Source organism: Phyllobates terribilis, unplaced genomic scaffold, assembly GCF_046119375.1.
Source record: "Phyllobates terribilis strain yellow unplaced genomic scaffold, ASM4611937v1 Scaffold_12__6_contigs__length_324123572, whole genome shotgun sequence".
NCBI classification, from domain to species: domain Eukaryota; kingdom Metazoa; phylum Chordata; class Amphibia; order Anura; family Dendrobatidae; genus Phyllobates; species Phyllobates terribilis.
In genome coordinates this window covers 91,479,001-91,493,896 of record NW_027362772.1, presented here as the reverse complement: position 1 = coordinate 91,493,896, position 14,896 = coordinate 91,479,001, and the positions used below count along the sequence as shown (strand labels likewise).

The window sequence follows — 14,896 nt, the reverse complement described above, 5'->3', positions numbered from 1 at the left end:
GTACATATATAATTATATACAGGAGATGCCCAGGTTATACCAGCTGTACATATATAATTATATACAGGAGATGCCCAGGTTATACCAGCTGTACACATATAATTATATACAGGAGATGCCCGGGTTATACCAGCTGTACATATATAATAATATACAGGAGATGTCCAGGTTATACCAGCTGTGCATATATCATTATATACAGAGAAGCCCAGGTTATACCAGCTGTACATATATAATTATATACAGGAGATGCCCGGGTTATACCAGCTGTACATATATAATTATATACAGGAGATGCCCAGGTTATATCAGCTATACATATATAATTATATACAGGAGATGCCCAGGTTATACCAGCTGTACATATATAATTATATACAGGAGATGCCCAGGTTATACCAGCTGTACATATATAATTATATACAGGAGATGCCCAGGTTATACCAGCTGTACACATATAATTATATAGAGGAGATGCCCAGGTTATACCAGCTGTACATATATAATAATATACAGGAGATGTCCAGGTTATACCAGCTGTACATATATAATTATATACAGGAGATGCCCGGGTGATACCGGCTGTACATATATAATTATATACAGCATGCCCAGGTTATACCGGCTGTACACATATAATTATATACAGGAGATGTCCAGGTTATACCAGCTGTACATATATAATTATATACAGGAGATACCCGGGTTATACCAGCTGTACATATATAATTATATACAGGAGATGCCCAGGTTATACCGGCTGTACACATATAATTATATAGAGGAGATGCCCAGGTTATACCGGCTGTACATATATAATTATATACAGGAGATGCCCAGGTTATATCAGCTATACATATATAATTATATACAGGAGATGCCCAGGTTATATCAGCTATACATATATAATTATATACAGGAGATGCCCAGGTTATACCAGCTGTACATATATAATTATATACAGGAGATGCCCAGGTTATACCAGCTGTACATATATAATTATATACAGTAGATACCCAGGTTATACCAGCTGTACATATACAATTATATACAGGAGATGCCCAGGTTATACCAGCTGTACATATATAATTATATACAGGAGATGCCCAGGTTATATCAGCTATACATATATAATTATATACAGGAGATGCCCAGGTTATACCGGCTGTACATATATAATAATATACAGGAGATGCCCAGGTTATATCAGCTATACATATATAATTATATACAGGAGATGCCCAGGTTATATCAGCTATACATATATAATTATATACAGGAGATGCCCAGGTTATACCAGCTGTACATATATAATTATATACAGGAGATGCCCAGGTTATATCAGCTATACATATATAATTATATACAGGAGATGCCCAGGTTATACCGGCTGTACATATATCATTATATACAGGAGATGCCCGGGTTATATCAGCTATACATATATAATTATATACAGGAGATGCCCAGGTTATACCGGCTGTACATATATAATTATATACAGGAGATGCCCAGGTTATACCAGCTGTACATATATAATTATATACAGGAGATGCCCAGGTTATATCAGCTATACATATATAATTATATACAGGAGATGCCCAGGTTATATCAGCTATACATATATAATTATATACAGGAGATGCCCAGGTTATATCAGCTATACATATATAATTATATACAGGAGATGCCCAGGTTATACCGGCTGTACATATATAATTATATACAGGAGATGCCCAGGTTATACCAGCTGTACATATATAATAATATACAGGAGATGTCCAGGTTATAGCAGCTGTACATATATAATTATATACAGGAGATGCCCAGGTTATACCAGCTGTACATATATAATTATATACAGGAGATGCCCGGGTTATACCAGCTGTACATATATAATTATATACAGGAGATGCCCAGGTTATACCAGCTATACATATATAATTATATACAGGAGATGCCCAGGTTATACCAGCTGTACATATATAATTATATACAGGAGATGCCCAGGTTATACCAGCTGTACATATATAATTATATACAGAAGATGCCCAGGTTATACCAGCTGTACATATATAATTATATACAGGAGATGCCCGGGTTATACCAGCTGTACATATATAATTATATACAGGAGATGCCCAGGTTATACCAGCTGTACATATATAATTATATACAGGAGATGCCCGGGTTATACCAGCTGTACATATATAATTATATACAGGAGATGCCCAGGTTATACCAGCTATACATATATAATTATATACAGGAGATACTCAGGTTATACCAGCTGTACATATATAATTATATACAGAAGATGCCCAGGTTATACCGGCTGTACATATATAATTATATACAGGAGATGCCCAGGTTATACCAGCTGTACATATATAATTATATACAGGAGATGCCCAGGTTATACCGGCTGTACACATATAATTATATACAGGAGATGCCCAGGTTATATCAGCTATACATATATAATTATATACAGGAGATGCCCAGGTTATACCGGCTGTACATATATAATTATATACAGGAGATGCCCAGGTTATACCGGCTGTACATATATAATTATATACAGGAGATGCCCAGGTTATACCAGCTGTACATATATAATTATATACAGGAGATGCCCAGGTTATACCAGCCGTACATATATAATTATATACAGGAGATGCCCAGGTTATACCAGCCGTACATATATAATTATATACAGGAGATGCCCAGGTTATACCAGCCGTACATACATAATTATATACAGGAGATGCCCAGGTTATACCAGCCGTACATATATAATTATATACAGGAGATGCCCAGGTTATACCAGCCGTACATATATAATTATATACAGGAGATGCCCAGGTTATACCAGCCGCACATATATAATTATATACAGGAGATGCCCAGGTTATACCAGCCGCACATATATAATTATATACAGGAGATGCCCAGGTTATAGCGGCTGTACATATATAATAATATACAGGAGATGTCCAGGTTATACCAGCTGTACATATATAATTATATACAGGAGATGCCCAGGTTATACCGGCTGTACACATATAATTATATACAGGAGATGCCCAGGTTATACCGGCTGTACACATATAATTATATACAGGAGATGCCCATGTTATACCGGCTGTACACATATAATTATATAGAGGAGATGCCCAGGTTATACCGGCTGTACATATATAATTATATACAGGAGATGCCCAAGTTATACCAGCTGTACATATATCATTATATACAGGAGATGCCCAGGTTATACCAGCTGTACATATATAATTATATACAGGAGATACCAGGTTATACCGGCTGTACACATATAATTATATAGAGGAGATGCCCAGGTTATACCGGCTGTACATATATAATTATATACAGGAGATGCCCAGGTTATACCAGCTGCACATATATAATTATATACAGGGGATGCCCAGGTTATACCAGCTGTACATATATAATTATATACAGGAGATGCCCAGGTTATACCAGCTGTACATATATAATTATATACAGGAGATGCCCAGGTTATACCAGCTGTACATATATAATTATATACAGGAGATGCCCAGGTTATACCGGCTGTACACATATAATTATATACAGGAGATGCCCATGTTATACCGGCTGTACACATATAATTATATAGAGGAGATGCCCAGGTTATACCGGCTGTACATATATCATTATATACAGGAGATGCCCAAGTTATACCAGCTGTACATATATCATTATATACAGGAGATGCCCAGGTTATACCAGCTGTACATATATAATTATATACAGGAGATGCCCAGGTTATACCAGCTGTACATATATAATTATATACAGGAGATGCCCAGGTTATACCAGCTGTACATATATAATTATATACAGGAGATGCCCAGGTTATACCAGCTGTACATATATAATTATATACAGGAGATACCAGGTTATACCGGCTGTACACATATAATTATATAGAGGAGATGCCCAGGTTATACCGGCTGTACATATATAATTATATACAGGAGATACCAGGTTATACCAGCTGCACATATATAATTATATACAGGAGATGCCCAGGTTATACCAGCTGTACATATATAATTATATACAGGAGATGCCCAGGTTATACCAGCTGTACATATAATTATTATTATATTATTACCCGCTCGCTGATGGCGTTGTATTTGATGGCCAGCTCGTCCCGCTCCGCCCGGCTCTGCGCCAGCAGGTCCTCCACCCGCGACAGCTCCTGCTGCAGGAGGCGGTTCTCCTCTTGTAGAGACAGAAGTGATGACATGTCGGCAGCAAGACCTGGACGGGGCGAGAACACAGCGCTGAGGCAACGGCGGGAGCGGCCCCCGCACCCACCGCACCACCGGGTAAAGGGCCACAGCGGGGGATGGGAACCACAGACATCGGGACCCCCAACACCCTCCAGTGGGGCTCAGCAGTCGGTCAGAAGAGCCGCCCTGTAGGAGGAGGCACCTGGAACACTGGTAGCCCGAAGCCAACGTCCACTGTGAGCATGCTGGGAGTTGTAGTGCTACAGCGGCCGCAGAGGCTGCGATCTACCAGCAACTGATCAGAACCCAGATATAGAGGGAGCGAGGGGCCGACATCACCCCGAAACTACAGGGGCGGAGCCGGCAGGGGGCAAAAGAGGAGGCACAGAGGGTGACAGACAGGGGGGGACAGAGGAACACGACGGGGGACACAGAGGAACACGACGGGGGGGCGAGTGACAGAGGAACAAGAGGGGGGGGCGAGTGACAGAGGAACAAGAGGGGGGGGCGAGTGACAGAGGAACAAGAGGGGGGGGCGAGTGACAGAGGAACAAGAGGGGGGGGCGAGTGACAGAGGAACAAGAGGGGGGGGCGAGTGACAGAGGAACAAGAGGGGGGGGCGAGTGACAGAGGAACAAGAGGGGGGGGGTGAGTGACAGAGGAACAAGAGGGGGGGGTGAGTGACAGAGGAACAAGAGGGGGGGGTGAGTGACAGAGGAACAAGAGGGGGGGGCGAGTGACAGAGGAACAAGAGGGGGGGGCGAGTGACAGAGGAACAAGAGGGGGGGGGTGAGTGACAGAGGAACAAGAGGGGGGGGCGAGTGACAGAGGAACAAGAGGGGGGGGCGAGTGACAGAGGAACAAGAGGGGGGGGCGAGTGACAGAGGAACAAGAGGGGGGGGCGAGTGACAGAGGAACAAGAGGGGGGGGCGAGTGACAGAGGAACAAGAGGGGGGGGCGAGTGACAGAGGAACAAGAGGGGGGGGACACAGAGGAACAAGAGGGGGGGGGTGAGTGACAGAGGAACAAGAGGGGGGGGCGAGTGACAGAGGAACAAGAGGGGGGGGCGAGTGACAGAGGAACAAGAGGGGGGGGCGAGTGACAGAGGAACAAGAGGGGGGGGCGAGTGACAGAGGAACAAGAGGGGGGGGGTGAGTGACAGAGGAACAAGAGGGGGGGGTGAGTGACAGAGGAACAAGAGGGGGGGGTGAGTGACAGAGGAACAAGAGGGGGGGGTGAGTGACAGAGGAACAAGAGGGGGGGGCGAGTGACAGAGGAACAAGAGGGGGGGGTGAGTGACAGAGGAACAAGAGGGGGGGTGAGTGACAGAGGAACAAGAGGGGGGGGTGAGTGACAGAGGAACAAGAGGGGGGGGACACAGAGGAACAAGAGGGGGGGGTGAGTGACAGAGGAACAAGAGGGGGGGGCGAGTGACAGAGGAACAAGAGGGGGGGGCGAGTGACAGAGGAACAAGAGGGGGGGGCGAGTGACAGAGGAACAAGAGGGGGGGGCGAGTGACAGAGGAACAAGAGGGGGGGGACACAGAGGAACAAGAGGGGGGGGGTGAGTGACAGAGGAACAAGAGGGGGGGGCGAGTGACAGAGGAACAAGAGGGGGGGGCGAGTGACAGAGGAACAAGAGGGGGGGGCGAGTGACAGAGGAACAAGAGGGGGGGGGTGAGTGACAGAGGAACAAGAGGGGGGGGTGAGTGACAGAGGAACAAGAGGGGGGGGTGAGTGACAGAGGAACAAGAGGGGGGGGTGAGTGACAGAGGAACAAGAGGGGGGGGCGAGTGACAGAGGAACAAGAGGGGGGGGTGAGTGACAGAGGAACAAGAGGGGGGGTGAGTGACAGAGGAACAAGAGGGGGGGGCGAGTGACAGAGGAACAAGAGGGGGGGGACACAGAGGAACAAGAGGGGGGGGTGAGTGACAGAGGAACAAGAGGGGGGGGTGAGTGACAGAGGAACAAGAGGGGGGGGTGAGTGACAGAGGAACAAGAGGGGGGAGTGAGTGACAGAGGAACAAGAGGGGGGAGTGAGTGACAGAGGAACAAGAGGGGGGGGTGAGTGACAGAGGAACAAGAGGGGGGGGTGAGTGACAGAGGAACAAGAGGGGGGGGCGAGTGACAGAGGAACAAGAGGGGGGGCGAGTGACAGAGGAACAAGAGGGGGGGGTGAGTGACAGAGGAACAAGAGGGGGGAGTGAGTGACAGAGGAACAAGAGGGGGGGGCGAGTGACAGAGGAACAAGAGGGGGGGCGAGTGACAGAGGAACAAGAGGGGGGGGCGAGTGACAGAGGAACAAGAGGGGGGGGTGAGTGACAGAGGAACAAGAGGGGGGAGTGAGTGACAGAGGAACAAGAGGGGGGAGTGAGTGACAGAGGAACAAGAGGGGGGGGCGAGTGACAGAGGAACAAGAGGGGGGGGCGAGTGACAGAGGAACAAGAGGGGGGGGCGAGTGACAGAGGAACAAGAGGGGGGGCGAGTGACAGAGGAACAAGAGGGGGGGGCGAGTGACAGAGGAACAAGAGGGGGGGGTGAGTGACAGAGGAACAAGAGGGGGGGGCGAGTGACAGAGGAACAAGAGGGGGGGGTGAGTGACAGAGGAACAAGAGGGGGGGTGAGTGACAGAGGAACAAGAGGGGGGGGTGAGTGACAGAGGAACAAGAGGGGGGGGTGAGTGACAGAGGAACAAGAGGGGGGGGTGAGTGACAGAGGAACAAGAGGGGGGAGTGAGTGACAGAGGAACAAGAGGGGGGAGTGAGTGACAGAGGAACAAGAGGGGGGGGTGAGTGACAGAGGAACAAGAGGGGGGGGTGAGTGACAGAGGAACAAGAGGGGGGGGTGAGTGACAGAGGAACAAGAGGGGGGGGGTGAGTGACAGAGGAACAAGAGGGGGGGGTGAGTGACAGAGGAACAAGAGGGGGGGGCGAGTGACAGAGGAACAAGAGGGGGGGGGTGAGTGACAGAGGAACAAGAGGGGGGGGTGAGTGACAGAGGAACAAGAGGGGGGGGTGAGTGACAGAGGAACAAGAGGGGGGGGTGAGTGACAGAGGAACAAGAGGGGGGGGTGAGTGACAGAGGAACAAGAGGGGGGGGCGAGTGACAGAGGAACAAGAGGGGGGGGCGAGTGACAGAGGAACAAGAGGGGGGGGCGAGTGACAGAGGAACAAGAGGGGGGGGCGAGTGACAGAGGAACAAGAGGGGGGGGCGAGTGACAGAGGAACAAGAGGGGGGGGCGAGTGACAGAGGAACAAGAGGGGGGGGCGAGTGACAGAGGAACAAGAGGGGGGGGCGAGTGACAGAGGAACAAGAGGGGGGGGGGAGTGACAGAGGAACAAGAGGGGGGGGGGAGTGACAGAGGAACAAGAGGGGGGGGTGAGTGACAGAGGAACAAGAGGGGGGGGCGAGTGACAGAGGAACAAGAGGGGGGGGCGAGTGACAGAGGAACAAGAGGGGGGGGTGAGTGACAGAGGAACAAGAGGGGGGGGAGTGACAGAGGAACAAGAGGGGGGGGTGAGTGACAGAGGAACAAGAGGGGGGGGACACAGAGGAACAAGAGGGGGGGGACACAGAGGAACAAGAGGGGGGGGGGTGAGTGACAGAGGAACAAGAGGGGGGGGACACAGAGGAACAAGAGGGGGGGGGGTGAGTGACAGAGGAACAAGAGGGGGGGGTGAGTGACAGAGGAACAAGAGGGGGGGGGTGAGTGACAGAGGAACAAGAGGGGGGGGGTGAGTGACAGAGGAACAAGAGGGGGGGGTGAGTGACAGAGGAACAAGAGGGGGGGGTGAGTGACAGAGGAACAAGAGGGGGGGGTGAGTGACAGAGGAACAAGAGGGGGGGGTGAGTGACAGAGGAACAAGAGGGGGGGGTGAGTGACAGAGGAACAAGAGGGGGGGGACACAGAGGAACAAGAGGGGGGGGGTGAGTGACAGAGGAACAAGAGGGGGGGGTGAGTGACAGAGGAACAAGAGGGGGGGGTGAGTGACAGAGGAACAAGAGGGGGGGGGTGAGTGACAGAGGAACAAGAGGGGGGGGTGAGTGACAGAGGAACAAGAGGGGGGGGACACAGAGGAACAAGAGGGGGGGGGTGAGTGACAGAGGAACAAGAGGGGGGGGGTGAGTGACAGAGGAACAAGAGGGGGGGGGTGAGTGACAGAGGAACAAGAGGGGGGGGTGAGTGACAGAGGAACAAGAGGGGGGGGGTGAGTGACAGAGGAACAAGAGGGGGGGGGTGAGTGACAGAGGAACAAGAGGGGGGGGGTGAGTGACAGAGGAACAAGAGGGGGGGGGGTGAGTGACAGAGGAACAAGAGGGGGGGGGTGAGTGACAGAGGAACAAGAGGGGGGGGGTGAGTGACAGAGGAACAAGAGGGGGGGGGTGAGTGACAGAGGAACAAGAGGGGGGGGGTGAGTGACAGAGGAACAAGAGGGGGGGTGAGTGACAGAGGAACAAGAGGGGGGGGTGAGTCACAGAGGAACAAGAGGGGGGGGTGAGTCACAGAGGAACAAGAGGGGGGGGTGAGTCACAGAGGAACAAGAGGGGGGGTGAGTGACAGAGGAACAAGAGGGGGGGTGAGTGACAGAGGAACAAGAGGGGGGGTGAGTGACAGAGGAACAAGAGGGGGGGGTGAGTGACAGAGGAACAAGAGGGGGGGGTGAGTGACAGAGGAACAAGAGGGGGGGGTGAGTGACAGAGGAACAAGAGGGGGGGGCGAGTGACAGAGGAACAAGAGGGGGGGGGTGAGTGACAGAGGAACAAGAGGCTCTGGTCGGGGGGTGTATAGAGGTACAGGGGGGCACCAGGCTCGGGTCGGGGGGGGTATAGAGGTACAGGGGGGCACCAGGCTCGGGTCGGGGGGGGTATAGAGGTACAGGTGGGCACCAGGCTCGGGTCGGGGGGGGTATAGAGGTACAGGGGGGGGGCACAGGGCTCGGGTCGGGGGTGTATAGAGGTATAGGGGGGGCCCCGGGCTCGGGGGGAGTATAGAGGTACAGGGGGGCCCCGGGCTCGGGTTGGGGGGGGTATAGAAGTACAGGAGGGCACAGAGCTCGGGTCGGGGGGTATAGAGGTACAGGGGGGCATAGGGCTCTGGGGGTGTATAGAGGTACAGGGGGGCATAGGGCTCTGGGGGTGTATAGAGGTACAGGGGGGCACCGGGCTAGGGTCGGGGGGGTATAGAGGTACAGGGGGCACTGGGCTCTGGTCGGGGGGGTATAGAGGTACAGGGGGGCACCGGGCTCGGGTGGGTATAGAGGTACAAGGGGGGGGGCGCACCGGGCTCGGGTCGGGGGGGGGGTATAGAGGTACAGGGGGGGGCACCGGGCTCGGGTCAGGGGGGTGTATAGAGGTACAGGGGGGCACAGGGCTCGGGGGGTGTATAGAGGTACGGGGGGGCACAGGGCTCGGGGGTGTATAGAGGTACAGGGGGGCAGCGGGCTCAGGTCGGGGGGGGGGGTACAGAGTGCAGGGGGGCACCAGGCTCGGGTCGGGGGGGGGGGTGTATAGAGGTACAGGGGGAGGGGCACAGGGCTCGGGTCGGGGGGGTGTATAGAGGTACAGGGGGGGGGGCACAGGGCTTGGGTCGGAGGGGGTATAGAGGTACAGGGGGGGGCACAGGGCTCAGGTCGGGGGGGGTGTATAGAGGTACAGGGGGGCACCGGGCTCGGGTCGGGGGGGTGTATACAGGTACAGGGGGGGCACAAGGCTCGGGTGGGTATAGAGGTACAGGGGGGCACAGGGCTCGGGTCGGGGGGGGGTGTATAGAGGTACGGGGGGCACCGGGCTCGGGTCGGGGGGGTGTATAGAGGTACAGGGGGGCCCGGGAGGAGGAGGAGGATGATGAGGATGGGCCTGAGCAGATTGGCCGCTAATCCACAGGGGGGCACAGGGCTCGGGTCGGGGGGGTGTATAGAGGTACAGGGGGGCACACGGCTCGGGGGGTATAGAGGTACAGGGGGGCACAGGGCTTGGGGGTGTATAGAGGTACAGGGGGCCACCGGGCTCGGGTTGAGGGGGGGATATGGAGGAACAGGGGGGGGGGGGGCTCGGGTCGGGGGTGGTATAGAGGTACAGGGGGCCTGGGCTCAGGGTCCTCACCAGCGCCGGGCGGGGGGCTCAGGTTCCGGGTGACGATCTCTCGGATTCTCGCCGGCAGACGGGCAGGTCGGGGGTCTGCAGAGTCTCCGCGGACTGTGAGGGTCTTGTCTTCCCGGGATCCGATCACATGGGCGGAGAGCGCCTGCAGCGGGAGAGAAGAGGGGAAGTGATCGGCGGCGGCGGCGGGGCTGAGTGGCTGCGGCGGTCACATCCCTTCCCTCCGCGGCCTACACTCGGCCGACCTGTATCACCGCCTCCAGCGTCTGCTCCGCTGCGTTCATCGGGGACACAACTCCCGGCTGAGGACGGCGCTGCTGGCGGCCCCGGGACTCCGCGGATTAGCGGCCAATCTGCTCAGGCCCATCCTCCTCATCCTCCTCCTCCTCCTCCCGGGCCCTAGAGCCCGCCAGCCCCGGCTCACAATGAATGGAGACATCACAGCGGAGGGCGGAGGCTAGGACCCAGCGCCACCGGAGGACACAGTAACCAGCAAGCGCCTGTAGCCATGGAAACGTCTAACAGCCCGGGTCATGTGGTAACGATCCCCGCTATTCACACGGAGCGGCCGCTCTTCCCCGCGGTTTGTGCGGAGGCGGCCATCCTCACGTGGAGGGAGATTCTCGGTTTGTTCGTCCTTTTTTGTATTGTCATTTTCCTGCAGAAGCTCCAAAATAATCACCACAAAATCCACCTCCTGTCAGGACGAGTTCACACACTGCAGCCGTGCGACCGCAGCGGAAAACGGCGACCGAAAACCGCTGATGGCGATTCCCTGACACAGGCGCCGCCGGTCACCAGCACCGGACTATTCCGCGGCCAAAGGGATCCGTTCTGGATGGTTTTCGCCCCTCGCAGTAGCGCTCGCCGGACGATCAGATGCTCCGGATTATCAGATGCTCCGGATTATCAGATGCTCCGGATTACCAGATGCTCCGGATTATCAGATGCTCCGGATTATCAGATGCCGGAGGACTGGGACACTGGGGCCGGCGGTTTTCTCCAGTGTCGCACGCAACACACCGTAACCGTTGGCCCCGGCCACCCTCAGGATATCATGTCCTGCAGTGTGAACGAGGCCCAGGCTCCTCATCACAGGGAAACCGTCAGCAGGCAGGAGGTGCACTGGGGGCGGGCAGTGCACTCACAAATTATCAGAAGGGCCCGCCCCCAGTGCACCTCCTGCCTGATTTGCATACGGCTCCTGCACTTGATCTCTGGGGATCAGAACTCCACGTGGAAGAGGCCGCACACCACAGCTCGCTGCGCCTGCCTGCTGACGGTTTCCCTTCACCCCCGCAGACGTCGTCCTCCCGCCACCTTTCTATTAGCCCTGGCACAGAATGAAAAGCTCCAAAATCCAGCGCCGCGGCCCGCGCCCGTCACCTGCAGCCTAGAGAGAACCGCTGCAGACCAACACGGAGAACCAGAAGTCTCAGCAGCACTGGGGTCTATGGTGGTGATAGAGACGGCAGAACGGGCGTCGGGTAAATGTGAGATCCAGGGGGCAGCGAAGGCCATGAGGGGTCTGCAGTGCCCCTGGACAGGAGGATCATCCTCTGGTCGCCCCAGCGGACCGGGCCGTAAAGCAGATACATGGGGGCCGGACAGGAGAGGGGCTCCGCACTGCCGGTAGCTCATAGTGCAGCCTGGCAATGGATGTGGCCCCTGACCCCGGGGCCGCCCTGCGGCTGCACCAATGCTTTGCCCACCTCTGACAGGACACATGAAGCGCGGCCCCAGCGGCAGAGGCCCCCAGCATTGCTCCATCACTTGCAGGGATTTATTTTGGAAGCGTCTGGGAGCGGCGACCTCCCCCCGCAGGCCCCCCTGTGAGCGGCGGCCTCCCCCACGGGCCCCCCTGTGAGCATTGGCCTCCCCCGTGTTCCCCCCTGTGAGCGGCGGCCTCCCCCGTGTTCCCCCCTGTGAGCGGTGGCCTCCCCTGTGTGCTCCCCTGAGAGTGGCGGCCTCCCTCATGTTCCCCCCTGTGAGCGGCGGCCTCCCCCGTGTATCCCCCCTGTGAGCGGCGGCCTCACCTGTGTGCTCCCCTGAGAGTGGCGGCCTCACCTGTGTGCTCCCCTGAGAGTGGCGGCCTCACCTGTGTGCTCCCCTGAGAGTGGCGGCCTCACCTGTGTGCTCCCCTGTGAGCGGTGGCCTCACCTGTGTGCTCCCCTGAGAGTGGCGGCCTCCCTCATGTTCCCCCCTGTGAGTGGCGGCCTCCCCCGTGTATCCCCCCTGTGAGCGGCGGCCTCACCTGTGTGCTCCCCTGAGAGTGGCGGCCTCACCTGTGTGCTCCCCTGAGAGTGGCGGCCTCACCTGTGTGCTCCCCTGAGAGTGGCGGCCTCACCTGTGTGCTCCCCTGAGAGTGGCGGCCTCCCTCATGTTCCCCCCTGTGAGCGGCGGCCTCCCCCGTGTGTCCCCCCTGTGAGCGGCGGCCTCCCCCGTGTGTCCCCCAGTGAGCAGCGGCCTCCCCCATGTGTCCCCCAGTGAGCAGCAGCCTCCCCCGTGTGCCCCCCAGTGAGCAGCGGCCTCCCCCGTGTGCCCCCCAGTGAGCAGCGGTCTCCCCGTGTGCCCCCCAGTGAGCAGCGGCCTCACCCATGTGACCCCCTGTGAGCGGCGGCCCTCCTTGTGAGCGGCGGCCTCCCCTGTGAGCGGCCTCCCCCTGTGTTCCCCCCTGTGAGCGGCGGCCTCACCCGTGTTCCCCCCTGTGAGCGGCGGCCTCCCCCGTGTGCCCCCCTGTGAGCGGCGGCCTCCCCCGTGTGCCCCCCAGTGAGCAGCGGCCTCACCCATGTGACCCCCTGTGAGCGGCGGCCCTCCTTGTGAGCGGCGGCCTCCCCTGTGAGCGGCCTCCCCCTGTGTTCCCCCCTGTGAGCGGCGGCCTCCCCCGTGTTCCCCCCTGTGAGCGGCGGCCTCCCCCGTGTGCTCCCCTGTGAGCGGCGGCCTCACCTGTGTGACCCCCTGTGAGCGGCAGCCTCCCCCGCGTGCCCCCTGTGAGCGGCGGCCTCCCCCGTGTTCCCCCCTGTGAGCGGCGGCCTCCCCCGTGTTCCCCCCTGTGAGCGGCGGCCTCCCCCGTGTTCCCCCCTGTGAGCGGCGGCCTCACCTGTGTGCTCCCCTGTGAGCGGCGGCGTCCCCCGCGTGCTCCCTGTGAGCGGCGGCCTCCCCCGTGTGCCCCCCTGTGAGCGGCGGCCTCCCCTGTGTTCCCCCCTGTGAGCGGCGGCCCCCCCCTGTGAGCGGCGGCCTCACCTGTGTGCTCCCCTGTGAGCGGCGGCCTCCCCCGTGTTCCCCCCTGTGAGCGGCGGCCTCCTCCCCCGTGTGCCCCCCTGTGAGCGGCGGCCTCCCCCGTGTGCCCCCCTGTGAGCGGCGGCCTCCTCCCCTGTGTTCCCCCCTGTGAGCGGCGGCCTCACCTGTGTGCTCCCCTGTGAGCGGCGGCCTCCCCCGTGTTCCCCCCTGTGAGCGGCGGCCTCCCCCGTGTTCCCCCCTGTGAGCGGCGGCCTCCCCCGTGTGCTCCCCTGTGAGCGGCGGCCTCCCCCGTGTGCTCCCCTGTGAGCGGCGGCCTCACCTGTGTGCTCCCCTGTGAGCGGCAGCCTCCCCCCATGTTCCCCCCTGTGAGCAGCAGCCTCCCCCCATGTTCCCCCCTGTGAGCGGCGGCCTCACCTGTGAGCGGCAGCCTCCCCCGTGTGCCTCCCCTGTGAGCGGCGGCCTCCCCTGTGTGCTCCCCTGTGAGCGGCGGCCTCCCCCGTGTGCCTCCCCTCTGAGCGGCGGCCTCACCTGTGTGCTCCTGGCTGCTGCTCGGTGGCTTCTGTGGTCTCTGGGTCGCTCTCCCTGGATGCAGCAGCCGCCATCCCCGCCCCGCACACAATCAATCAATTTAAAGGGCTTTTGTTCTGCGCCCTGGTTACCAGGTAGTGAAGCCGGGAAAGAGCGGCAGTAATCCTAATCTTATTAGCATGTGTGCGGCTGGTAAACACAACCTGTGTGGTTGTCAGGGTGGAGGGGTTGTCAGGGGAGAACGGCCTGAATTCAGTGACTCCGCTTCGGTCACACGGCTCCATCATCTCCATTACAGCCGAGAGGCGACTGCTCAACTCAGCGAGCGCCAGGCACAAGCACGCACCTGCCCCAGGGCCCGACTCACACGCTGGGAGGTGGGGGACCGGCCTGACTAACACAAGGACACAAGACGGGGGGCATGGCCCGACAGACGGGCACTGCCTGAGTCATACAAGCACAAAGTGGGGGTGGCAGGTAACAGCTCACATGGTCACATAGGGGGGCACACTCATCCTGCGGGCACAGTGTGGCCGGCGCACATATTTCTAAGAGCCAATCAGGACTCCCGCACACTCTGTGGCAACAGCATAATCAACACATGCACCCTGGAGGTGGCACAGCTGGCACTGACAATGTCCCCCGGGGGCACAGGATGACCCCAGGCTTCAGGCGCTGTGTGCACCATACACCAGAGCTGCACTTCTATCCGCGTCACCCAGGATCCTGCCCATCTGTACCCGGCCG

The 14,896-nt window shown here is 57.0% G+C and overlaps 1 protein-coding gene across 1 annotated transcript in view; it reads right to left on the bottom strand.

Moving 5' to 3' along the window:
- Positions 1-10,783, bottom strand: part of CROCC (ciliary rootlet coiled-coil, rootletin) — a 50,290-nt gene extending 39,507 nt beyond the window's left edge. Inside the window, 3 exon segments of the mRNA XM_073655362.1 lie at positions 4,163-4,311; positions 10,385-10,526; positions 10,627-10,783. Of these exon segments, the coding sequence (XP_073511463.1) occupies positions 4,163-4,311; positions 10,385-10,526; positions 10,627-10,665 (330 nt within the window). The 5' untranslated portion in view covers positions 10,666-10,783.
- Between the last annotated feature and the right edge of the window lie 4,113 nt (positions 10,784-14,896).